At 38.0% G+C, this 27,850-nt stretch overlaps 1 protein-coding gene across 2 annotated transcripts in view; it reads right to left on the minus strand.

Annotated features, from left to right (window-relative positions):
- Window positions 1-10,459: 10,459 nt before the first annotated feature.
- The window catches only part of RSBN1L (round spermatid basic protein 1 like), a 57,639-nt gene continuing 40,248 nt past the window's right edge, over window positions 10,460-27,850 (minus strand). Inside the window, exons 4-9 of one of the 2 annotated variants that reach the window (XM_054725939.1) lie at window positions 26,236-26,373; window positions 23,991-24,133; window positions 21,511-21,678; window positions 12,579-12,687; window positions 12,213-12,497; window positions 10,460-10,705 (exon numbers count right to left, since the gene is read on the minus strand). In XM_054725939.1, coding sequence (XP_054581914.1) covers window positions 10,658-10,705; window positions 12,213-12,497; window positions 12,579-12,687; window positions 21,511-21,678; window positions 23,991-24,133; window positions 26,236-26,373 — 891 coding nt within the window. In that variant the 3' untranslated portion in view covers window positions 10,460-10,657. Of the gene's footprint in view, window positions 12,498-12,578; window positions 12,688-21,510; window positions 21,679-23,990; window positions 24,134-26,235; window positions 26,374-27,850 lie in introns of both variants that reach the window. The other variant, XM_008149706.3, reaches the window with a different exon arrangement.

The following is a 27,850-nucleotide window of genomic DNA, read 5'->3' on the forward strand; positions in this document are numbered from 1 at the left end:
GGGAGTACTGAAAAGTTACAACCATTTAATCACAGGGTTGGTTCCCTGGCAACCAGCCCCATCCTTAGGTTACCTAGGAGTTTTCCAAGTCACCTCATTTACTCAAAAGACATTTTTATCACACTTATCACTAGGAAATTCCAGTGGTTTAAATTCCTGTGCCAGGAATGGGAATGAAGACCAGATATATATTTTTAAATGTTTTTTATTAATTTTTGAGAGAGAGAGGGAGAGGGATAGAAGCATTGATGAGAACCATCATCCATTGGATGCGTCTTGCACGCCCCCTACTGGGGACTCAGCCCTGACCAGGAATCGAACCTTGATGTCTTGGTTCCTGGGACACTCAGCCACTGAGCCACACCGGCTGGACCAGCTATATTTCTTATTAGAAATCACAAGTTCACAGCCTTAGTAATTAAGTACTGAAAGACATAAAAGATAGATATTGCCCAGCCGGTGTTGCTCAGTGGTTGAGTATCAACTCAGGAGGTCAGTTAGATTCCTGGTCAGGGCACATGCCCAGTTTTCCGGCTCAGTCCCAGTTGGGGGCAAGCAGGAGGCAGCTGATCAATGGATTCTCTCTCATCACTGATGTTTCTCTTTCTCCCTCTCCCTTCATCTCTGAAATCAATAACTATTTTTTTTTAATTATGCTCACAGATGGAAAAAGCAAAACTAATGAAATAATACATAAACAATTAGTATTGCAGAAAAATTCCTTCATACATTTGTTTTTAGTTATAGGATACCTCCTATATAACACAGAGATGTTTATTGGTATTAACAGTGTTTATAAAAATAATATTCTGCCTTAAGAAAAAAACTTGAAAAATGAAAGATTCTTAGTGAAGCCATTATTTAGCAGGTCAGCATGGACCAGAAATAATTTAATCTGGTCTGGGCAAAATATTTGTCCAAAATTCTAAGTAAAAGCAACTTGTAAACAAATAACTTGTTACAAGTCTTGAAATTATGAAAACTAGAAAATAGCAAATGGAGAGATAGACACTTAGTAAATAGAGATCTAAAGCTTTCTATAGTTATTTATCTTACAAATCAAAGTCCTTTTATTATTATATTACAAAACAAGACACAAATTACCAAAGGAGTTTCCTGCCTTGGCCGGTGTGGCTCGGTTGGTCGTCCCATACACCAAAAGGTAGCAGGTTCAGTTCCTGGTCAGGGCACATACCCAGGTTGCAGTCGGGGTGTGTGCAGGAGGCAACAGATCAATGTTTCTCCCTTCCTCTCTCTAAAGAACAAAAATAAAAAAAGAAAACACTCTTCTTTAAAGTATTATTGTTATCCCTATAATTCATGACATAGACAGTAAAGGTACACAGGAATTATAGAATGTTAGAACCAAGAAGAAAAAAACACACATTATAATGATGAAAAAACTAAAGATAAATGCAATCAGCCCATGGTCCTTGATAAAGGGAGACATTTAACTCCAAATGCTGTTTCCACAAATAGGTTTCAAATGCTAGATAAAGATAACACTTGATTAAAATCTTTTATGACCTGCCCTAACTGGTTTGGCTCAGTGGATAGAGCATCGGCCTGCAGACTCAAGGGTCCCAGGTTCGATTCTGGTCAAGAGCATGTACCTTGGTTGCGGGCACATCCCCAGTGGGGGTTGTGCAGGAGGTAGCTGATAGATGTTTCTAACTCTCTATCCCTCTCTCTTCCTCTCTGTAAAAAATCAATTATATTTAAAAAAAAAAAAGGTACCTACCTACTAGTAACCCTGTTTTATTCTCATTTTGCTTGTTCTGTATTCAAATCAGCTAAATCAGTGGTCAGCAAACTCATTAGTCAACACAGCCAAATATCAACAGTACAACAATTGAAATTTCTTTTGAGAGCCAAATTTTTTAAACTTCAACTTCTTCTAACGCCAATTCTTCAAAATAGACTTGCCCAGGCCGTGGTATTTTGTGGAAGAGCCACACTCAAGGGGCCAAAGAGCCGCATTTGGCTCGCGAGCCGCAGTTTGCTGACCACAGAGCTAAATCATACTGGTAATCTTATACCACAAAGCAAATTATCACTATCATCTACTCAAACAAATTTGTAATGCACTTATACCAGGAAATGGCAGTCTGTGGCAAAACATGATTTTGTATTTCCAGCTCTGGGCAAATAATGAAGTAGGAAGTTTGTTTTTAATGTATACCTACCTCCACCATACCCTTGAGGAAACTTTTTCTTCCCAGACGCCCAAAATCTGAGAGAACAAATTTGTTATTTCCAGGATCATTTGTAGTGTTTATGATATGCCAAGCAATGAATGGGCTAAGTAAGCATTTGGCATGTTCTGTCATTTAATTTTCACCACCTATTAACAGAGTATTACCCCCTTTACATGCAGACTAAGTGAAGTAATTTCTCAACATTATACAAGTGTATCATTACCCTTAAATGACTCACAGCTGTACTGCTACAAATGTCCTCAGCATAATATCCCAGTAAAACGGTTTTACAGAAGTTTGCTTGTGAAAATGTGCCACCTTTATATTCTTGTTCCACTCCTGCAACAGAATAGATACTGTAGACTAAAACAACTACTGCATGTTATCTTGCTTCAATATTTCCAACTTCTGTTCACTTATATCAGTATGGTGAACCACACAAGCTTATTCAGAATACCTGTTAACCAGATTTTATCTTGCCAAGTAAAACTCAGGAATAGTTAAATTCTGCTTCAGGTTATGAAATATTAAGGTGCTTCTTACATATTTGCCATTTAGTCATTTTAGATATAAATTTAAACCTTAATTTGTAATAATTTTCAGTGTTATCTCTAGTTGAAGGAAATAAGAGTTGGGTAAATTTTATAAGCTTAATTATCAATACAATTATTTACTATCTCCACTCTGCCCACTAGGACTAGATAGCAAATAGCTATCTTCTTAAACTTTACCTATAAGTATGCAGTAAGTACAAAATAGAAATTTAGTTTCTTTATAGTATCTGCTGATCAAATTTTCTCTACTTTTCCTTCTGTTGCAATTCTAGAATTACATTATGAATTAATGTTAGAAATAGACTTTTTAAATTATAGAAACCTACATAATTTGTTTTTCCCACCCCCAATAAAATTAGGGTTTAACTTTTGTTCCTTGAAATATTTATTAAACACCAAGTGTGCTATATATTAGGTGTTGGGAATACAAAGGGATGTAAAGAAAATTCCTAACACCATCCACAACTGTAATGTCAGTGCTGACATGTACACATAAGGAACTGTTGGACATTGAAATTGGGTCTCAAAAGAACTGTTGGCCCAGAAAGAAACTCACTACAGACTGATTCATTTGCCTGTCACCATAACCATTATTGCTTGTCTCATTTTCGGTTCTTATAAGTGTATTTCTAATAGCACATGATCTCACTCATCTAGGGGAAATAATCAACAACATAGACTGATGAACAAGAACAGACCCAGAAACAAGGAGGCATCGATCAGACTGTCGGGCCTCAGAGGGAGGGTAGGGAAGGGTGGGGGTAAAGGGGAGAGATCAACCAAAGGACTTGTGTGCAAGCATATGAGCCTAACCAGCGGTTAAGGACAACAGGAGGGTGGGGGCATGTGTGGGGAGGGGTGTGGGATGGGAATGGGGGGATGAGGACAAATATGTGATACCTTAATCAATAAAGAAATAAAATATATAAAAAAAAGAAAAATAAATTCCTAAATCTAGCTCATGGTTTAGCTAGAGCCCAACATGTACATAACTAATACATGTATTAAATGATGTGAATAAAGAGGCACAAGAAACAGAGAAAAGAATTAGTTCAATACCAGTTGTGGGAGAGTGGTACAGTTGAAGATGAGATCAGTAAAAGACACACAGATATTTAACTGGAATTTTAAAAAAAAGAGATTTCCCTATGTTGTATTCCAGGCAGAGATTTCCCCCAGCAAAGACCAATAATTTTAAAAGTACTGCCATCTGTTAAAGCTGAAAATTAGGTACATCAAATGTAAGAGATTGTAGTAGATGAGGCTGGAAAGGAAGGGCCATATCATGAAGGCTCTTCAGAGCTATGCTGAGCATCTGGCCTTCATTCTTCAGGAAAGGAGCTACTGAATATTTCTAAGCAGAAGTATAATAATCATATCTTAGGAAGTTTAGTGGTAACATAAAGAATGGATTGAGGTGACAGATGGTTACTAGACCAATTCGTAAAGTATATAAATGTTAAATCAGTATGTTTTACACCCGAAATTAATATATGTCAACTATAATTTTGTTTCAAGGAATGGATTGGAATGGGGATAGGGGCTGAAGACTGCAAGCAGCATTTTAGGCCACCTTAAAAGTCCAGATGAGATGAACATCTACAATCATTCTGAATATCTATAACAAGAATAGACCAATAATAAACATTTGTGGAGTCAACTCAAGAAAATCTCATAATGCATTGTACAGAGGAAATGCTAGAGAAATCAGATTACTATGAGATGAGTGTGTTCTCCATATTAGAAAAAGGAACAGCTAATGCTTGGGGGCAAGAGAGGAGTTGGATTTGATTACAAGGTTTATTAGAACTTAAGTGAGAACCAATGCTAAGTAAAGTCATGAAGACAGTCAAGGACCCAGTGTAGAGACCTAAGGGAAATAATCATCGAGACTAGCTTAAATAATGGAGAGGCTAAAGAAGCCATCCAAAGAAACAGAAAGAACAAAACAGATGGGTCATACAGAGTTTTAAGGAGCAAATGACTGATAAGTGTCGCAAGGGTTAAACAGAATTTAGAAATTCAGCCACTACCCTAGTTGACAAGCTTAGTGGTTAGAGTATCAGCCTGCATACTGGATGGTCTCTGGTTCGATTCCTGGTCAAGGGCACCTACCTGGGTTGCAAGTTTGATACCCACCCTGGGTCAGGCTGCATGTGGGAGGCAACCAATCAATGTTTCTCACATCCATGTTTCTCTCTTTTTATCCCCATTCACTCCCCGCTCCTTTCCACTCTCTAAATCAATGGAAAAAAATATCCTCTCTCTCCTCAGGTGAGGATTAAAAAAGAAAAACAAAAATGCAGCTACTGCATTTGGCAAATGGTGTCCGTTTCAGCTGAGTGATTAAATTTGAGGACTGCAATTGTAGTGATATGAGGAAGAAGTAAAGGCAGACAGATTTTCAAAAACTATCAATCAGGAATAGAGATGGAACAGGAACATAAACAAAAGCCAAACAAAAGAGGTGTTTTTTTTTTATTGATTTTAGAGAGGAAGGGAGAGGGAGAGAGAAACATCAATGTGAGAAACATCCATGAGTATGACACCCCCAACTGGGGATCAAGCCTGCAACCAGGGCATGTGCTCTTACCCAGAATTGAACCAGCGACCTCTTGGTGCATGGGATGACACTCAACCAACTGTGCCACACCTGTCAGGGTGAGAAGTTTTTTTTTAAAGATGACAGACCTGAGACTTTTCATATAAAAATTTCAAATAAAAACTTGAGGGGCAGCCTCGCCGGTTTGGCTCAGTGGATAGAGCATTGGCCTGTGGACCAAAGGGTCTCGGGTTCAATTCCAGTCAAGGGCCTGTACCTCTCTCTCGGTTACAGGCTCTTCCCTGGCCTTGGCTCTGGTCAGGGTGCATGCAGGAGGCAACCAATCAATGTGTTTCTTTCACATTGATATTTCTGTCTTTCCCTCTCTCTTCCACTCTTTCTGAAAATCAATGGGAAAATATCCTTGGGTGAGGATGGATGGATGGATGGATAGATAGATAGATAGATAGATAATATAAAAATAAATAAATAAATAAATAAATAAATGCAAGCTTGAGGGGCAGATCAAACTGCCCAAATAAAATTATAAACACTGTATTACTCAAAGTATTTGCAACTATATTGATTTGACTGGGAGTCTGTATACTTAGTAGTCTTCAATAGTATAATAGCAATGAACTTTATAGAAAAGTGTAAAGACATTTTAAAAACATGGATGCATAAATTCTAAATTTGAAAAAGTATAGAATGTCTTATTTTAAAAATGCAGTTCTTGGAAGGCAGATAATAGCAATAAAACATACAACTAATACATTTTATTTTATGTATTTATTTTAATCCTCACCCAAGGATATTTTTTCCATTGATTCTTTTAGAGAGTGAAAGGGTGGAAGTAAAGAGAGAGAGAGAGAAATATCGAGATGTGAGAGATACATCAATTAGTTGCCTCCCACACTAGCCCCAACCGGGGGCAGGGAATGAACCCACAACCTAAGCATATGTCCTTGACTGGGAATCAAACCCTCAACTCTTGAGTTAGTGTGCCAACACTCTAACCACTGAGCAAAACTAGCCAGGGGCTAGTACATTTTATTTTTAATTTCTAGTTAACGTAAATTCTGTTTCCCCCACATTTTGTTCTCAGCTCATTCACATTCCCTGATTGGCTCTGAAGTCCTGGAAAGGAAGATTAACTGAAATGCAAAATGTTTTCCTCTCCTTTCCCTGTCCTCCCAATATATATCCTATCTAATAAAAGAATAATAATGCAAATTGACCATACCTCCACTACACCCATACCACCACGCCCACCAGCCAATCAGGAGCGAGTATGCAAATTGACCCAACCAAGATGGCTGTGGCCACGGAGCAAACAGGAGGCTTGGGTTTCCCTGGCAATGGAGGAAGCCAAGCTTCCTGCACACCCTGGCCGGCCCAGGCCTCAGCTCAAGGCTACAAAGTTTCAATTATAGAAGATAAATAAATCCCAACAAAAATGGCTGCGGCCATGGAGCGAGCAGGAGGCTTGGGTTTCCCCGGCGATGGAGGAAGCCAAGCTTTCCACCCACCCTGGCCTGCCCTGGCCTCCACTCAAGACTACAAAGTTTCAATTATAGACGATAAATAAGTCCCAGATACCAGGGCCTCTGCTTGGGTCGCCTGGGGGTGTGGCCGGCCTGCAAACCACCACAGGCCCCTCACCCAGGCCACCCCATGCCCCAAGGGATTCCCCCACCCTGATCCGGGACACCCTTCAGGGCAAACCAGCTGGCCGCCACCCATGCACCAGACCTCTATTCTATTTAATAAAAGACTAATATGCAAATTGACCATCACTCCCACACACAAGATGGCTGCCCCCAGGTGGTCAAAGATGGCTGCGCCCATGTGGACACAAGATGGCCGCCACAAGATGGCCAGCAGGATAGGGCACTTGGGAGAGATCAGGCCAGCAGGGGAGGGCAGTTGTGGGCGATCAGGCCAGCAGGGGAGGGCAGTTAGGGGTGACCAGGCCAGCAGAGGAAGGAAGTTGGGGGCGACCAGGCCTGCAGGGGAGGGCTATTAGGAGCAATCAGGCTGGCAGGGAGCAGTTAGGCATCAATCAGGCTGGCAAGGGAGTGGTTAGGAGGTGATCAGGCTGGCAGGCAGAAGCAGTTAGGGGCAATCAGGAAGGCAGGCAGGCGAGCAGTTGGGAGCCAGCAGTCCTGGATTGTGAGAGGGATGTCTGACTGCCCGTTTAGTCGGACAGTCGGACATCCCTCGAGGGGTCCCAGATTGGAGAGGGTGCAGGCTGGGCTGAGGGACAACCCCCCACCCCCATACACGAATTTCGTGCACTGGGCCTCTAGTGATATATAATGTCTATAAACTTAGAAAGAAATCTCTGCTTTTCAGCTCCTTGTGCTTGACATTCTAAAACAGGGGTGGAGAACCTTTTTTCTGCCGAGGGCCATGTGGATATTTATAACATCATTCTTAGGCCATACAAAATAATCAACTTAAAAAATTAGCTGCTATATTTGGTCAACCATTTAATTAATTCCTAATGCATTAGGAGGGCCAGACCAAATGATTTCGAGGGCTTATACAGCCGCCCGAGGGCTGGATGTTCCCCACCCCTGTTCTAAAAAGTGATCATTTCCATCTGTAGTATGCAGTAGGTTAGAGGAAGAACAGAAAAACCAGAGCAGAGATAAAGGAATGTATACCTCTCCTAAGTTGTCCACTTAACTATCTACCAGAGTTATACTGTCTCTGCAAAATACACCAAATATAACTCTTCCATGAAATAGACAACAAATTCTAAAACCAGTAAAATTTTGTTTATATATCAAAGCAGTTATATCAGGTGGAAGAAAGATTAAGAACTGTTAGACCAGTTTTATCAGTTTAAAAGTATTTAGAAAACAATGGGACTTTTGTCCTCCCCTCCTGAGATTGAAATAGTCATGTCTAGAGGGAAGGGAAGTAATTTACCATGCCATCCCAGCACCCATACCTAAGTAGTTTAGAGGATTTAAGATAATCCTCAATATTTTCTGTTGGCCTAAATTAACTTACGGTAATCACTTAAGAGGAAAAAAACCTTCCATATTGGAATCACTTTCTAGACCTTATGGCTTCTGTTGAAGACAGAGAAACAAGAACTTTTAGACAACGAGATGAAAATTAAAATCAAATGTAAAAAATAATTACAAAAACAAAGGTAAAAAGATTATGGTTATCAATTTTAATATTTATTGAAAGGTGGAAGACAAGGAAAATCCTCTCAAACTCCAAAAATAAATCTTGCACCTTTGCTAAATGTAAAATGAATTTTGAGATACTTGCTTTACATGACAGTGAACTTGTAAAAAAAAAAAACACAACTGAATGCAATTTACCAAAATAGTGCTAACCTATTATTTACAAAAATGATCTCACCTGCCATGTGTGTTTGAGGAAAAAAAACTGTTACACTTGGGAACACCAATGAAATACTTTGAAGATTTAACCCAAGAAATAAAATCTTTCCTACCTTCCAAGATCCACCACCCAAAGTTATAGAGTGAACTGAAAATGAATATATGTGGAAGCAAACATAAGTATTTCCATAATCTTACACACATGCACACACACACATAGAATGTGCTAGATTAACCTAATCTTTATTGAAGGTCAACAGCCCTAGTGACAAGAAAGATAATGAATATGGCTTTTGTAAAGTTTTCAACTAATTATCACAAATGCTTAATTCTTTCGCTAGCTAACCAGCTAACCTGAGTATGAAATATGTATTACTTAGTTAAAAGGGTATAAACAAAAGTAATTTTTAAAAAAAGCACTGCCATAGATACCACTGAGGTACTTTAGCTTTTTTCTAACGATCTATATATCAATTTAATAATTTATATAACTGTTTATTCTTTATAGTATAAGATCATTATAGAAGCTGTATCTTAAATGTGTTATTGATCTGGTCCAAGAAATTTGAAGTAACAGCAAAAAAAGTGTGTTCAGATAAAGAACTGGAATGTACTAACTAGGAAACCATCGATACACTGCAATATTGAAATAGAAATTGTAACAAAAGTAGTCAAAAAATTCTGACTGAATCTCAAGAGGATTTTAAAATCATAATCCATAGGACAAGGAACTTTAAGCATTATTCAATGTAACAAGGCTATATCCTGAAATCTGAATTTGAAATTGATTTATATTTCACATCCACAGAGATGTATTTTACAAAACATTTTCAAAAGATGGAGAAGTTTGACTTTAGGCTATATAGGAAATAAAAGGAAACCACTGTTTTGTTAGATATACCTTTAAATTAAAAGTTTCATTAAGGCCCAGCCAGTGTGGGTCAGTGGTTGAGCGTCAACCTATGAACCAGGAGGTCTCGGTTTGATTCCTGGGCAGGGTACATGCCTGGGTTGCTGGCTAGATCCCCAGGAGGAGGTATGTAGGAGTCAGCCAATCAGTAATTCTCTCTCATCATTGATATCTATCTCCCTAACCCTTCCTCTCTGAAATCAAAAGTATATTTTAAAAAAATAAACGTTTAATTAAGGCTCATATATTTTGGAGGGATACCCAAGATATTTTATTATAGTATAATCTTATATATCTATGTGTATGCTACTGAAAATTGGAACTAAAATCCTGTTAAATATATTACCCTTCAATTAAAACCAGAAAAATATCCCCTATTTCTCAATACTGGTTTGTTATGAACTTTTGTCTCCCGAAATGGTGGGTGCAAATACAGAAATTTAGCTTTAAGAGAAGATTAAAGTGAGGGGTAGGATAAGACAGTAAGATATTAAAGAAAGTCCTTATTTACATTATCATGATTTATACCTTCCTTATTCCATGAAAATTCCTATGTTGAAAATATATTGATTTCCCACAAACCATTGAGATTTCCAACAATATTTGCCTACTCTTTTCAAGTAGGGGCCAGAAATGATATAATTGCTACAGTTTATATTTTTCTGATGAAATCCCTCTTTCTAAATGGCTTCTTCCTAACCAGAAAAATAAGCAGTTTTATGGGTATCACAAATGAGGCTGGGGCAGAAACCACTAAAATGAGAATGGCAACTCTAGCCCAAATGGCAGCACAAAGAACCCCAGTTGAAAGTCATCAACCAAAGTATAAGCCCAGAAAAATAACAAAGACAAAAAAACAGATTTGTAATAAGCAGAGTTGCTGAAATCCATCACAGAAGACAATTATTTTAATAATCTTTAGCTAGGCACTGGCAATCCTGTTTCCTACCCCAATTTTACTTTCTAGAGCTTCTTTTGAAAAAGAAATGCAGTTGATCCTTGAACAAGAGTTTGAACTGCATGGATCCACTTACACACAGAATTTTGTCAACTGACCTGTGCAATTCAAAACTACGTTAATTCAAGGGTTAGCTGTACTCTAATTTATTTACCTTGATAGGGTAGGCAGAGGGATCCTTAGAAAGAAGAGAGAACACATTTTATTAGTTACACCTCTGTATGAGTCGTGTCCTTATTTTAAGATTTTATATTTGCCATATTTTCTACCTGCTTTGCAAGAAAAATGTAAAAGGATTTCAACTGCCACAATTAAACTTTCTGTAAATATTTTTTACTCAACTACTGTTAGTTATAGCAAAGGTGACTATTAAGAAAATCATCTCAACTCATCATTCCATACTCTACAAATAAAATTTATGTTAGGGTTATGTAATCTGGCCACAAAACTTCATTAATTAGAAGGGTTAGATATCACTAACAGACTTGTTTTGCCCAACTTTACAAAATTATTTCTGTTACCTAAACTGCTTTCTTAATGTTGAATATAAATATTTTAAAATGAATTCCTGGGAGTAGGGCTACAGTTTCACATATTCATCTTATTCAGCAATTTAAGAAGTTATTAAAATGATATATATATATTCCCATACATACACACACATATAAATATGCTTTCATAACTGAATCTTGGTTTTAAAAATGCTTATACAATGTGGGGATTTAAATATTCACTAGATTTGAATATGTACATTTGCACTCCTTTACCATTCTAAATGGATACACCAGCAGACACATGATTAAATAAATGATTTAACTGAATTATCAGTTTGTCTTTTGCACACCCGACAGAAAACATATTTATTATGAACCTTTATTAAGTGGCTCACATTTCAATATAAATCACACTAAAAATTTTTTTAAAGCTATTTACACTACAGTGCTGACACATTTAAAATGAAAAAAAAATTGGTATAAATAAGCTCTATGGAAAAGCCTTAAATTGTTGAAAGAGAATTCTGGCTCATATTACAAAATATATATATATATATGTTAATGTCAGCTCTATTCTAAAACCTACAACTCCAACGCAAATGACTTTTTAAGGACTCCATTTGTTTAAACCTGCAATGTTTACAGTGCATCTGGCCCTAAGTGCTTTGATACTTCACAGTTATGGACAGGCACTGAGGAATGTTACAAAGCTACATAAACTATATTTTGTAACAGACTTGAGAGCAAGTCCTTGGCTTGCTTTCATAATTCATGAATCTTTATTACATTATTAAGTTGTTTTTTTAAAAAAGATTTTAAATGGTATGTACATATTTAGCACAAAATGTCATCATCTTTTCTGTTTTGATGTGAATGTACTGAACTATGTTGCCTTGTATGAACTAGACTTAAGAGACTTTCAGGGCACAATTCCTCCTTTAAATCTTTGTTGCTATTTTCAAATTTGGAGTCCACTTCAATCTTAAATTCTGTAAATTGAACATGATCCAATTTTGCTTTAATATTCTTGCCATCCATATTATTCGGTGTTCTAGTTTCTTCAGAAACATAAACATTCACAGATTCTTCATTGATTCTTACAGATGCAACAGGTTCATGTTTAATCTGCTGTACTTCATATTTAGAATGAAGTGTGTCTGAAAAAATAGAATCCAAAGAGGTTTTGCTTACAGCACAAATCCTATCATCACTGTGAGGCCCAAGAACTGATGATGTAGAATCTGGTGATGTGCCCATTTCATGAGCATCTGTATTCTGAGCAGTGTCCTCCTCTGAGTGATATAACTTGAGCCGAACGTGCCATGCTAAACTACATACAGCTGAAACTGTCTTGAACTGATGAACAACATTCCTTGGAATAAAATAAATGTCATTATCATACAGCTGAATCCTGGCATATCGAATGCCTTCTCTCCTCAGTTGATTAAGTTTTGCATCATCAACCCACTGGACACACTAAAAAAAGAAACAAGGAATAGCAATAAGTCTTTTTCACAATAAAAATTCAATTGAAGATAATAATGATTTAAAATATACCTGGGATAGTGGAGGTTCATGTAAATCTAACTGCATTCGTTGAACTACTTCTAAGAAATCTTCAGCATGAAAACAAATGACATCTTTGGTTATTCGGGGTTGATCAAGCCTAAAAAAGAATATGAGATAAGGAAGAATGTGCCATTAATGTTTCATTCTGTTAAGACCTTATTAAATTCAAATTAAAAATAGTTTACAGTCAAAACCAAAGTACTGTTTTAGAAATAAAGTTAAATTATAATTAGCAGACCACTTTACATATTTAAACAAAGGGATAATACCATGGGTTTCAACCTAAAATAGGTAAAAAAAACACCCACTCACCTCATTTTATTATAGCTACGTGTAACCACAGTTTGAAAAATTAAAACGATCTGAACTGGTTAATTATGTAAATAAAAACTAAGTATTTTGTCTTAAAGTTAAGGTTAATATTTCAACAAATTGAGAGAGCTGAAAATAATCCTATCTAATAAAAGAGTAATATGCAGATTGACTATCACTCCAACACACAAGATGGCTGCCCCCATGTGGACACAAGATGGCCACCACAAGATGGCCAGCAGGGGAGGGCAGTTGGGAGGGACCAGGCCTGCAAGGGAGGGCAGTTGGGGTTGATCAAGCCTGCAGGGAAGGGCAGTTAGGGGTGACCAAGCCGGCAGAGGAGGGAAGTTGGGGGCGACGAGGCCTGCAGGGAAGGGCAGTTGGGAGAAAACCAGGCCTGCAGGGGAGAACAGTTGGGGGGGACCAGGCCAGCAGGGGAGGTCAGTTAGGGGTAACCAATCCTGCAATGGAGGGCAGTTAGGGGCAATCAGGGTGGCAGGGGAGCAGTTAGGCATCTATCAGGCTGGCAGGGGAGTGGTTAGGGGGTGATCAGGCTGGTAGGTAGAAGCAGTTAGGGGCAATCAGGAAGGCAGGCAGGCGAGTAGTTGGGAGCCAGCAGTCCTGGATTGTGAGAGGGATGTCCCAGATTGGAGAGGGTGCAGGCTGGGCTGAGGGACACCCCACCCCCCGTGCACGAATTTCGTGCACCGGGCCTCTAGTATATAAAAATTAGAGTTAAATATGGGGGAAGGGAATATTTTCTTTCAATAAAGACATACATAACTATAATGATACTTAAAACCCCTAAATAACTCTTAATAAAAGGACTAATAAACTGTTACCACTCTATTTTCTTTTACTATCTATCCATCTATCTATCTATTTATCTATCTACCTACCTACCTACCTACCTATCTACCATTCATCTCACCTGAGGATATTTTTCCACTGATTTTTAGAGAGAGTGGAAGGGAGAGACAGAGAGAGAAACATCAATGTGAGAGACACACATCGTTTGGTTGCTTCTGCATGCGCCCCAATCAGGACTGGGGATTGAGCCTGTAACCGAGGTATGTGCCCTTGACCAGAATGGGACCCTTCAATCCGAGGGTGACACTCTATCCACTGAGCCAAACCGATTAGGGCTATCTGCTTGTCTTTAAATATAACCCTAGAAAAATTCCCAAATTCTTTAACTAATTAGGATTATACAAATCCATCTTCACAAATTTGGGGGGAAATTTTTTTTGATGAAATTACAAGCAACTAAATACAAAAGAAATTATACCAAGCAAATTACAATTTTTTAAAAAAATAGTGATAAGGAGAAAATCTAAAACTCATGTATCACATTAATATATTGAGAAAGAAGGATGAGGATGATTGCAGGCTTCTCATCAAAGACAATGCACACCAGAAGACAACAGACTAATCTTTTAAATATTGAAAGAAAAAGTCAATCTAGAATTCTATAGCTACCAAAAATATCTTTCAAAATGTGAAATAAAAACATTTTCAGACAAACAAAAGCTGAAAGAATCTGTCACCAGAAGACCAGCACAACAGAAAATGTTAAGGAATTTTTTCAGACTGAAGGAAAATGATACTTAGATGAAAATATAAATCTATTCAAAGGAATGTAGAGCACAAGTAATAGTAAATATGAAAGGTATTTTATTCTCATTTTTAAAATCTCTTTGGGAATACTTCCTTATAGCTAAAGTAGTATATTGGGGGTTTACAGCATATGTAAAGTACAAATGTATGACAATAATTAGCAAAAAGTCCAGAAATTGGGGGAGGGGGATAAGTGGCAGTATGCTATTGAAAGGTTCTTAACACATTACATAAAGAGGTATATATCTGAAGTTAGATTCTGATAATTTAGAGCAACCAGTAATAAGCAAATAGTGAAGGTATAAGGAATGCTAAAAAAGACAAGAAAAAGGGGGAAGGGAATAAAAAACAAGAAGCAAATGAGAAAAAGATGATAAATTTTAATCTAAATTTACTGATACATTATATGTAAACTAGAGGCCTGGTGCACGAAATTCGTGCATGGGGGGGGAGGGTGTTCCTCAGCCCAGCCTGCACCCTCTCCAATCTGGGACCCCTTGAGGGATGTCCGACTGCCCGGTAGGATCAGGCCTAAACGGGCAGTCGGACATCCCTCTCACAATCCAGGACTTCTGGCTTCCAACTGCTTGCCTGCCTGCCTTCCTGATTGCCCCTAACCACTTCTGCCTGCCAGCCTGATCACCCCCTAACCACTCCCCTGCCAGCCTGATTGCCCCTAACCTCCCTCCCCTGCAGGCCTGGTCACCCCTAACTGCCCTCCTCTGCAGGCCTGGTCACCCCTAACTGCCCACCCCTGCAGGTCTGGTCCCCCCCTACTGCTCTCCCCTGCAGGCCTTGGTACCCCCCAACTGCCCTTCCCTACAGGCCCAGTCTCACCCAACTTCCCTCCTCTGTCGGCCTGGTCACCCCTAACTGCCCTCTCCTGCAGGCCTGATCGCCCCCAACTGCCCTCCCTTGCAGGCTGGTCTCTCCCAGCTGCCCTCCCCTGCTGGCCTGATCACCCACAACTGCCCTCCCTTGCAGGCCTGGTCCCTCCCAACTGCCCTCCCCTGCTGGCCATCTTGTGTCCACATGGGGGCAGCCATCTTTGACCACATGGGGGCAGCCATCTTGTGTGTTGTAGTAATGGTCAATTTGCATATTACTCTTTTATTAGATTGGATGGTCTAAATACTCTAATTAAAAGACAGTTTATCACTGAATTTTTTAAAAAAGCAAGTTATATGGTATCTACATGAAACAATATAGATACACAAATGAAAAGATAAAGAACGGACAAAGACTAATCATGAGAAAGCTGGACTGGATGTATTAACATCAGACAAAGTAGATTTCAAAATGTGAAAAGGACAAGAAATATGACCAAGGATAAAAAGGATAGTTTGTAATGATAAAGAGGTCAATTTGAAAAGAAATAATAATTCTTAATGTGTAGTCACCTATTACCAGAGCTTCAAAATGTATAAACCTTGAAAACATGCTTAATGAAAGAAGCTAATCACAAAAGACCACATATTATGTCATTGCATTTATATAAAATATCTAGAATAGACAAATACAGAGAGAAGAAAGCAGACTAATGGTTGCCTAGAGCTGAAGAGGATATAATAGCTAAAAAAGTCCAATCCATAAACAAGTCATATCTCTTTTTGGGTTAATAAAAATATTCTATAATTGTGGTAACAACCACAAAAAAAACTCTGAGCATACTAAAAACCACTGAATTATATATACTTTAAATGGGTGAACTGTATGTCAATAAAGCTGATATCAAAGAAAAATACCTATAGGGGGAAAAAAAAAACCCTATCAAAGCTAAAAGGAGAAATAATCAAATCAAATGTTATAGTTGGAGATTAGTAAGACAAAAATGAGTAAGAATATAGAAAACTTGTACCACACTATCAACAAAGTTGACTTAATTGTGCTTAATAGGGCATTATACCCCCAACAACAGCAGAATATGCATTCTTTTAGGTGCAGATAGAACATTCATCAAGATAGTCCATAAAACAAACCCCAGTAAATTAAGAAAGACAAATTATACAGAGTATGTTCTCTGACCACAAGGGACTTAAGTTAGAAATCAAAACACCCCCAAAAAGAATCTGGAAAAATATTCTCAAATATTGAAAAGTAAACAACAGTCTTCTAAATAATCCATGATTGTTTTTAAAAAGACATCAAACAGAAAACTTAAAAAATTCTGAACTGTCTATATATATAAAAAGCCAGCAACCAAAACGCCGTAATGACCGGTTGCTATGACGCTCACTGTGGCCAGCAAACAGGCCCGATCTGGGGGTGGGGCCAGCCAACCTCCTGGGGCCCCTCCCCCCAGCCAGCTCCGCCCTCGATTGGACCCCCACTCTGATCAGGGGCAGGGCAGGGCCAACCAACCACCCATGGCCTCTCCCCCAGGCCCTTGATCAGCCCCCCTCACCCCATTTGGGGGCAGGGCCAACCAGCCCACTGCCCACAGCCCCTCCCCACAGCCGGCCCCACCCCCAATCAGCCCCCATCACCCCATCGGCCTGCAGCCCCTCCCCCTAGCCAGCTCCCCACACCAATCAGGGTGGGGCTGGCCAGCCTACCTCCCCTGACCCCATTCAGGGGCGGGGCCAGCTGGCCCAAAGCCCCACCCCATGGCCAGCCCTGCCCCCAATCGTTCCCCCCCCACAACCCAATCAGGGGTGGGGCCCACCAGCCAATCACCCTTGGCCCTCCCCCCAGCCGGCCTGGCCCTGATCAGCCCTGATTGGCCCCGATGGGTGTGGGCCGGGCTGGCCAGACCCCACCCATGCACAAATTCGTGTACTGGGCCTCTAGTATAATAATTAAAACACAACATCAATATATGTGCAATATAGCTAACATAGTGCTTAGAAATTTAGTTTTAAATACTTATATTAGAAAAGAAGAGCAAGTTCTTTCCTTAAAAAAAAACATAAAGAGCATTTGTGTATCTTTTGTAAAATGCCTGTTCAAATATTTGTCCAATTTTAATTGGATTGTTTTCTTATTCTTGAATTGTAAGCATTCTTTATATATTTGGATACAAGTCATTCACACATATGCATGCGCGCGTGCACACACACACACTCACACACTTCAAATATTTTCCCCTAGTCTGTAGCCCACTCTTCATTATCTTAATGATATCATTTTCTCTTATGTTTCATGAAATTTTTGCCTAATGCAAACTTTTCTCCAATGTTTTATTCTGCAAATTTTATAGTTTTAATGATTACATTTATTTATATGATCCATTTTAATATTTTTGTATTGTGTGAGATAAAAGTCAAGGTTCATTGTTTTTGTGTATGGATACCCTATTGTTCCAGCATCATTTCTTGAAAAGACTCTTTTTCCCAAGTGAATTATTTTGGCCTCTTCACTAAAAATCAATGAACACTGGACACTATTCTGTTCCATTAATCTTAAAGTTTATCTTTATACCAATACCACCCTCTTAATTACTGTTGCTTCAAAGTATGCTTTACTAATAAAATGACAGGCAGTGTAATGTAAATCCTCCAACGTTATTCTCCCACCATCTCTCCAAGACTGTTTTGCTTACGTTCTTTGTATTTCAATATGAAAACCGTGTTAGCCCTAGCTGGTTTGGCTCAGTGGATAGAGCGTTGGCCTGCGGACTGAAGGGTCCCAGGTTCGATTCCTGTCAAGGGCACATGCCCAGGTTGTGACCTCGATCCCTAGTAGGGGGCCTTCGGGAAGCAGCCAATCAATGACTCTGTCTAATCATTGATGTTTCTATCTCTCTCCCTCTCCCTTCCTCTCTGAAATCAATAAAAATATATTTTAAAACAAGTGTTAGATTTTATTAGGATTAAGTTGATCTATAGATCATTTGGGAAGGAACTGACATAATATAGAGTCTTCCAATCTATAAACAAGGTATATCACTACATATATAAGTCCTTAATTTTTCTCATTAGTGTCTTACAGTTTTTAGCATCTGCCTTATAGTTTTAAAATTTATCTCTATTTCAGGTTTTTATACTATTATTGTGTGGCATTATTTTTCTATTACATTTTCCAAATGTTTATTGCTGATATATAGAAATACAATTGACTTTCAATATTGTCTTATCCCAAGACTGATACATTTACTTATTAATTCTAGTACTTCTTTTGTAGACTTGAGGAATGAACTACTAATACATGTAACAACTTAGATGAACCTCAAAAACATTATGCTGAGTGAAAGAAATGAGGCATCATGTATGATTCTATTTACGTAAGATCCTAGACTAGGCAGTACTAACCTATGAAGACAAAAACAAACAAACAAACAAAAAGATTAAAGAATGTCTGGAGCTGAGGTAAGGATGGGGGAGATTAACTGCTAAGGGATATAAAGGAAACAAAGTGTTCTATTATCTTAGTTGTGGTAGTGGTAACATGCCTATATACATTTGTCAAATGTACATCAAGCTCTATATTTATAATGAATATATGTTTATGTTATTCAATGTAAATTATACTTCAACTAGAGGCCTAATGCACGAAAATTCGTGCAAGAGTAGGCCTTCCTTCCCCTGGCTGCTGGCACTGGCTTCCCTCTGGCCGCCGGCAAGGCACCTGGGACCCGGGCAGCTTCCCTCCAGCCCCGGCTTCGTCTGGAAGGACATCCAATCTAATTAGCATATTACCCTGTTATTATTATAGATGGTTGGTTTTTTAAAAAATTGGATTTCAAAGAAGCAACCTCAAATATATAAATCTACCAGGTGGCCAGGTGGTGTGGCTCAGAACATCGACCTATGAACCAGGTCGTCACGGTTGGATTCCGGGTCAGGGCATAAGCCCAGGTTGCAGGCTCAATCCTGAGTGGGGGGTGTGCAGGAGGCAGCCAATCATTGATTCTCTCTCATCATTGATGTTCTATCTCTCTCTCCCTCTGAAATCAATAAAAATATATTTAAAAAAATAAATCTACAGGGTGGAGCAAATTAAGTTTATAGTTATAAGTACACAAAACAGAGTTTGTTCTTGTATTACCATTTTTTATTAATTACTGAATTACTTTCCATTCGAACTGTATAAACCTACTTTTGCTCCACCCTGTATATGAATCCTTCATAATACCTAAAGAGTGGTATAATTTGATCAATACTTCATAAGCCTATCTAGCTGATGATTTCTATAAAGTCTAAATCAATACTGGTCTTTTATTTCAAATTGGTATTAAGCCTGGCTCTAAGATAAAGTCAAGAATCTGAGACTCTAGCCCTGACCAGTTTGGCTCAGTGGATGGAGCGTCGGCCTGCGGACTGAAGGGTCCCAGGTTCGATTCCGGTCAAGGGCATGTGCCTTGGTTGCGGGCACATCCCCAGTGGGGAGTGTGCAGGAGGCAGCTGATCGATGTTTCTCTCTCATCGATGTTTCTAACTCTATCCCTCTCCTTTCCTCTCTGTAAAAAAATCAATAAAATATATATTAAAAAAAAAAAAGAATCTGAGACTCTAATACCTCATGTCTTCTTGAGAAAAAATAGCAGAATTCAAAACACTAAGGGGAAAAAAGGAAGTACCAACATCCTTAGTATAGTTTAATTCAACACCAAGGAATCATAAAGGGATCATAAGCCGTGTTTGCATCAGAGCCAAGAAGCCCTCTTATAGCACCAACAAAGTTATTTTCTTGCCATCTTTAATACAGGAAGCAAACTGTATTTTACAATAGTGGGAAAATTCAAAGCTAGCAATATCTCATTCCAAAATCTGTCTCAAGCATATTCTTAAATCTGGCCACCTAACTTATTATAGTAGTTTGGCAATAGTCTCTATACTATGAAACTGCTAGCCACAAAAGTGTTTTTTTATTCAATAGATATTTACTGGAAACTATGATGGGCCCATGAAGGATAGTACACAATCTCTAACCTCAAATCAAATACATAGTGGAGGAGAGAGTATATACTAACAATAACTTAAAAGCTTAAAAGAGATTTTAACAAAGTGCTAAGGCCATGAAGCAGGAATATTTATCTTTGAAAGAAAGTGTAAATATGTAGCTAACTTTACTGAACACTCTAGATTTCACTCTAAATAATTCTTGATGCCATTCTTAAATCCTTTTTACCAAACATTCATGATAAATTTCATTAATTTGAAATAGGAGTTTGTAAGGATTTCCAGATTACAGAAAGAGCATAGAAGCTATACGGAAATAACCACAAATATTTGAAAATTAACATTTAAGTTAAACACAATTCAATTATTATTGGATTATTAACTATTAATACTGTTTTCTTAAGGATCTCTTAGGGTTAGTTCAGTACTAGCTACTTTGTTGAGAAAATAGCATATTCCAATTTAGGTTTCATATCTAAACAGAACTCAGTTTGAAAACAAAAACTTAAGAGAGCAAACGTATCTTACAATATCAATATAGCTTTGCTATATGTTTTTTTTATCAATAAATGGAAATGTTCTTAATTATGGGATGATACCTTAAGTATATTAAAGAGACTTATCCATTTTTTTAATCTATAAAAAGGTTCAAAGTGAAACTTGTAAAAATTATTATTCTAAACCTTAGCAGGGAGCAGCAAGGTAGAATAGTATAAAGAGAAAACCTAAGAGTCTGGAGTCAGATCTGAAATCAGTATCAGCTCTACCATTTATTAACTATATAACTATGATAATGGTATTTGACAGTCCTCAGCCTCAGTTTCCTTGTGTGATCAACATGGGCCTAAAAGTAGCTGATAAAAATCAAATGAACATTTGTAAATAGGCATATAGTAAGCACTAAGTGAATCTTAGTTTTAACTGTTTTCACCTATAGTTACTTGGAAAATAAAATTACTTCAGTCAAACCCAAAAGACTAAATAAAACTAGGTTCTGGTCATTGAAAATCTTTTTCAGTGCAGTTACAATATCCAACTATAGGGAAAATAAAATCCCCCCCACCCCCCCAGAAAGGAGAATGATCGAGAAACTTCCCAAGAAAAAATTTAGAAGCTAAGAAAACATTTCAATAGCAGTAGTCAATATATACCACTCTCCACAGCGCACAGCCTTCAACACTCCAACTGCAGCTGTAGTCTGTCGTTCAAAACCTTGTCCTATATGATCTGCATGAGCTCTTGTCCTGTCTTCAAAGAGCATCTCACGGGGCTCACTAGTTCGAGGTAGGTACTGCAGGTTTTTTATTTCATTGGTAGTTCTGTTTAAAAAAAAATTACACTTATATTTTATATAGATGGGGGATAGGCTTATGTGTTAAGGATTAATTGCCCTCAAATATTTGTATTGATGTACTAAGGCTTAACTGCCAACAAGCATTGAGTAATCTTATAATTCAGTGAAAGGACATTTCATCTGCTCCAAAATCAAGTTTTATTTTTCAAATGAACACGTACAAACAAGAACACATATATAATCCACTCTTTTTCTTAACACACCCTTCATAAGTAGAAGTTCTTTTTATTTGTTTTTATTTCTCACCTAAGGATATGTTTTTATTGATTTTGAGAGAGAGGGAGGAAGGGAGAGGAAAGGAAAGAGAGAGAGGGAAACAGTGATGTGAGAGAGAAACATCAATCAGTTGCCTCCTGTACACGCTGCTGAGATCAAACCAGCAACCTAGGTATGTGCCTTGACTGGCAATCGAACTCACAACCTTTTGGTGTACCAGACAATGCTCCAACCAACTGAACCCTTCGGCCAGGGCCGTAAGGGGAAGTTTTAAGGCAACATACACTTAGGTAAGACACTAAATTACCGGTGGGTGGTTCATCCAGGTTTCCCTGTTTGCAGAATCTTTACCTGAGGTTTGGGTCTAACCTGAGGAAGCATGCCCCCAACCAGGGCACGTGGCTAACATAATGTATACATCTGGAACAAACAGGTAACTTTAAAAAACGCGTTAATATTCGTAGAACACCTACGATATGTCAGGTATTACCTAGACACTAAAGCTAGTGAACAAGACAATAGTGAATAAAATAAGTTCCCTACTCTGATGGAAGTTTATATTCTAGTGAAAGGAAGACACAAAAATAAGTATCAAGAAAACAACAAGCATATAAGTGCTTCCACAAAACACTCATGGCTTATTGGGGACAGAAAGGAATACCTTAGCTCCCTCTTACATTGGCCCTCTTCTCCACTGCTCACACCTAGAATCTGCATGCGCACAAGCGGCTGACTACTTAGCCTCACTCACTGCAGAAACCCTCTCCAATTTTGCAGTAGAAGAGGAAAAGGCTGAGAAGAATTTCTTTGTTTGGGAATCATCTTACTTATCTTTCTGTATGGTTTTTCTGTTACTTCCAAAAACAAATCCAGATTGTCCCATAATTTTCTCCTCTCATCCTAGCCTATCCCTTAGGGTCTCTTCCTTATTAGTTCCCTAATTTACCATCAATCTCTATACTACTTAACTGCTCTTTGTGCAATCCTGCATTACAGTCTTTTTACACACTTACATAAATATACCGATGACGCTATAACATACTTTCTTTGCTCTTTGCGATTAATGTTCTACAGGTATCAGAAAGCTACATGATAATGTTGCTTACTGTGGGAAGTTAACAGGCTTGGGGGTAGGCTTATGTGTTAAAAATTAATTGCCCTCAAACATTGTATTGATATACCAAGGCTTAACTGCCAACAAGCATTGAGTAATCACATAATTCAGAGAAAGGAAATTTTAAGTCATCTGTTCCAAAATTTCTCACTACTATTGCCATTATATGTTTTTATCTTGCTAAAAAAGGTCTCTTCTAGGCTTCAAACTTTTATTCTATTATTTTTATTTTTTACCTTATGTTTAAATATCAAACTTCTTTATGAGGTAGGAGCTATGGCTTTTCCTTTCAGATGGACTGCCAATTATGTCATCATTATACATGAATAAATCTTCCCTTTCCCAATATACTTTTATCTATTTGTGTACTCTATCCTATTCTAATGATCTTTTTGAACTTTATAGTAATTTTTATTATATAATAACACAAGGACCCCTCACTTATCTTCTCTTTCTCAATTGTCTTGGCTATTTGCTGGCTTTATTTATTCTTCTTTATAAAGTTTAAAATCATTTATCCAATGCTAGAAATATTAGTCCAATTGAAATGCTAAGTTTCAAAGAAGTATTATTTTTATCCAATCCAAAATACAGTACTGTTTTTCATTTGTTTAGATCTTATTTTATATCCTCTATAAGATGTTTTAGTTTTCTTAATATGGGTTCTAAATATTTATTTATTCCAAATAGTTTATAATGTCTCTACTGTGAATGATATTTTTCCCATTTCTAATTACAATTTATTATCATCTGCCTTCATTTCTCATGTCTTATTTATATTTGGTACATTTTTAAAAATTATATCAGCATATGTAGCCATTTTTAAATTTACATTCCAGTTATGCCCTAAACCCTCCCCTCCTTCTTCCTCCAATTTTCAACACATACACACACCCAAACATACAAACACCCATCCCCAGCAATACAAATTTGTATATCCAACATACCTTTTCCTTTTGAAAGGTGACTTTGGCATATCAGCCACAGGGATCATTTGTTCTCCTGGGCGTACCCACATGATAGGACCATCATCACTATCTTTTCGACTCTCTAATTTTAGACTAGATAGCGTCCCCCATGGCAGTGTACACTAGAGGCAAATAATTACATAAAAATGAATTATTTTCAAAATATATCTTTAACTATGCATTAAAGAATATTGCCCCCTTGAAAACTTTCATATATACTTTTATACTTATGCCCTTAAAAGATATACCTATACTAAATATATTCCTACATATGCACAATTTTCCATCAAAAATTCTATTCCAAACACACAAAGAGAATATTTATTTTGGAGTGATTTCCTCCCCCAACTCTGTCACGGACATGATTCACTATATTCATCATTTGTTATTCTTCCTTCTACCATATATATGTTAATAAGTTGCCAAAATAAGCAATATTCTCCATGAGAATCTACAAAAATAAACAGATACCTCTTTGATTAGTTATAAGCAAAACCTAGTACAAAGAGGAAAACCAAAACAAAATCAAAATTTGTTTATAGTTGCTTGAAAAGATTATTGGATTAAAAAGCAGAGATTAAAATCTTTGGAAAAAAAAGAGAAAAATGACAGAGTCCATGGAATGATGACAATGGCATTAAAAAAAAAAAACCACACAAAAAAACATTCATCCCATACCCCTTTTCAAAAAGGGGAGAATTGTCAAATTAAATTTCTCCAGAATGAATACATTTGGCTCATTTGTTTTTAATTTAAAATCTCAAAAAATATTTAAGTAACAGTATTTTAAAAATACCATTAAAAACAAATGCAACCAAATTCCATGATATCACTAATTGGGAGAAATAGAAAAGAAACATAAAGTTCAAAAGAAGAAAAAAGGAAATGAAAGGGAAATAAAATGTGGTAAAAAGAAACACACACACACACACACACACACACACACACACTAGAAAAGTGAGCAAGCAGAAGTAAAAAAAGAAGAGATGTTCAACAGATTAAGTGGCAGCAGTGATAAACTGATTTTTTTAAAAAAATGTTTAGTTAAAAGTATTACATGTCCCCTTTCCCCCACCCATTGACCCCTTCTAGCTCATTCCTGTCCCCATCCCTGCACCACCCTATTGTCTGTGATAAACTAATCTTGTCACATTTTAACCTTTGAGTTACTAATTAAATAATCTAGCTCAGAGATTTCTCTAGCTAGAAATCATTTAAAGACTTTAAAGGGACTACGTATTTTATTATTTATTTATTTAATTTATTTATTTATTTAATATATCTTTATTGATTTCAGAGAGGAAGGGAGAAGGAAAGAGAGATAGAAACATCAATGATGAGAGAGAATCATTGATTGGCTGCCTCCTGCACATCCCCCACTGGGGATCAAGCCCAAAACACAGGCATGTGCCCTTGACTGGAATCGAACCTGGGACCCTTCAGTCCACAGGCTGACGCTCTATCTACTGAATCAAACCAGTTAGGGCTAAGCTACATATTTTAAATGCCTATTTTATGGATGAGGAAAATGAAGCCCAAAAATGGCTTTCCCAACCCAGATAGGTATAGCCAAAAATGAAATGCAGCCCGGCCGGTGTGGCTCAGTGGTTGAGCATTGACCCATGAACCAGAGGTCACCAGTTCAATTCCTGGTCAGGGCACATGCCCCAGTTGTGGGCTTGGTCCCCAGTAGGGAGCATGCAGGAGGCAGCGAATCAGTGATACTTTCTCATCACTGATGTTTCTCTTGCTCTCTCCCACTTCCTCTCTCTCTAAAATCAATAAAAGCATATTAAAAAAAAAAAAAAAAAAGAAGAAGAAGAAGAAAAATGAAAGGCACATGTACAATTTCCCAGGCCAGTTTTCCACAATGCCAAATGGCCATTCCCTTTTCCTAAGCACTTATACATCCTTCCTGTGCTTCTTAAATCCCCTAATATTCAGTCTGTAGCTAATAAACAGATGAAACCTACTTTCCTAAAGTGGCAGTAACAGGCAAGTGTTATTTTCTGGTCCACCACTTAGCTTTGCCATAACAATTAGTACCAGAGAAGTCATAAACATACACTACACTAGAATTTAATTTCTCATCTCTTCCTTTCCTTCCCTCCAATTCAAATAAAATAATAAATGTTACAATTCTGAAACAACCATCTGTATCACCTGTAGCATAAAAGTAACACCCCCAAATTTAGATTGCTTGATATTATTTTTTTTCTCTTACTTTTAAAAACGGCGAATCTTCCAACATATCAAGGAACTCAGGGAAATAATCTCCCACTTCTTCATCAACGGCTCCTACCAAACTGATCTGTCGCATTGGGCCAGCTCTGTAAGTACCATGAGAATACGTTCTTTTTACCTGAAGGATATGGAATTAATTAAAAGTTATACATAAGATAATATTTGTTCTCACTGTGTAACACTAAATTATATTGTCCAAAAATATTAGAACATAATGTGAGGCAAGCAAAACAAAAAACCTTTACAAACAGTAAATAAATAAATAAATAAATAAATAAACAAACAAACAAACAAACAAACATCTGCGCTAAATCAAGCTATTTTACCTTCCCTTACTATGCCTATGCATAGCTTATGAAAACAGTTGAGATAAACAGCATAATTTTAGACAACTGAGCATAACTTCTTATAATACATTAGAGGCCTGGTGCACGAAATTCGTGCACGGGGGGTGGGGGGTGGTCCCTCAGCCCAGCCTGAACCCTCTCCAATCTGGGACCCCTTGAGGGATGTCCGACTGCCCGTTTAGGCCCGATCCCATCAGGACTGCTGGCTCCCAACTGCTTGCCTGCCTGATTGCCCCTAACCACTTCTGCCTGCCAGCCTGATCACCCCCTAACCACTCCCCTGACAGCGTGGTTGCCCCTAACTGTCCTACCCTGCCAGCCTGGTCATCCCCAACTGCCCTCCCCTGCTGGCCTGGTCGCCCCCAACCGCCCTCCCCTGTAGGCCTGGTTCCCCCCCAACTGCCCTTCCCTATAGGCCTGGTTCCTCCTAACTGCCATCCCCTGCAGGCCTGGTTGCCCCCAACTGCCCTCCCCTGCAGGCCTGGTCGCCCCCAACTGCCCTCCCCTGCAGGCCTGGTCCTCCCCACCCCCAACTGCCCTCCTCTGCTGGCCCGGTCACCCCTAACTGCTCTCCCCTGCAGGCCTGATAGCACCCAACTGCCATCCCTTGCAGGCCTGGTCCCTCCCAACTGCCCTCCTCTGCTGGCCATCTTGTGTCCACATGCGGGCAGCCATCTTTGAGCACATGGGGCAGCCATCTTGTGTTTTGGAGTGATGGTCAATTTGCATATTACTCTTTTATTAGATAGGATGAGTTTATTTGCTCAACAATGCCATTGTAATTATATTCAAAAGTTTATATACCTAAATTTTTCTAAATGGCTCACATTTTTTTAATGGAATTTTCAAAAGTACATACTGTGAAAACATTACATTTAACCATCACCAGTGGTTGATTTGTCTAAAAGGCCAGAGGGAATGATCTTTCCTCCTAGATCTTATCATATTAATTAGGATCCAATTTATAATTCTAACTCTGATGAAAAACTACTAGAGATTAAGAACCAGGAGTCCTAGGTCCCAAATCTACCTTTGCTATCTACCAGCAATATGACCTTCAGAAATCACTTAAATTCCCTGAGTTTTAGTTTCACTAACTGGAACAGTTTACTTTATATAATTATGAAGAAGACTTAATGAGCATATTTTATATTTAAGCATATTTTATATTAAGCATATTTTACTTTATATAATTATTAAGTCTTCTTAATAATTATATAAAGGTGCCTGCAGAGTGTTAGCCAATGG

This window comes from Eptesicus fuscus, chromosome 14 (assembly GCF_027574615.1).
Source record: "Eptesicus fuscus isolate TK198812 chromosome 14, DD_ASM_mEF_20220401, whole genome shotgun sequence".
In the NCBI taxonomy this organism is placed as follows: Eukaryota; Metazoa; Chordata; class Mammalia; order Chiroptera; family Vespertilionidae; genus Eptesicus; species Eptesicus fuscus.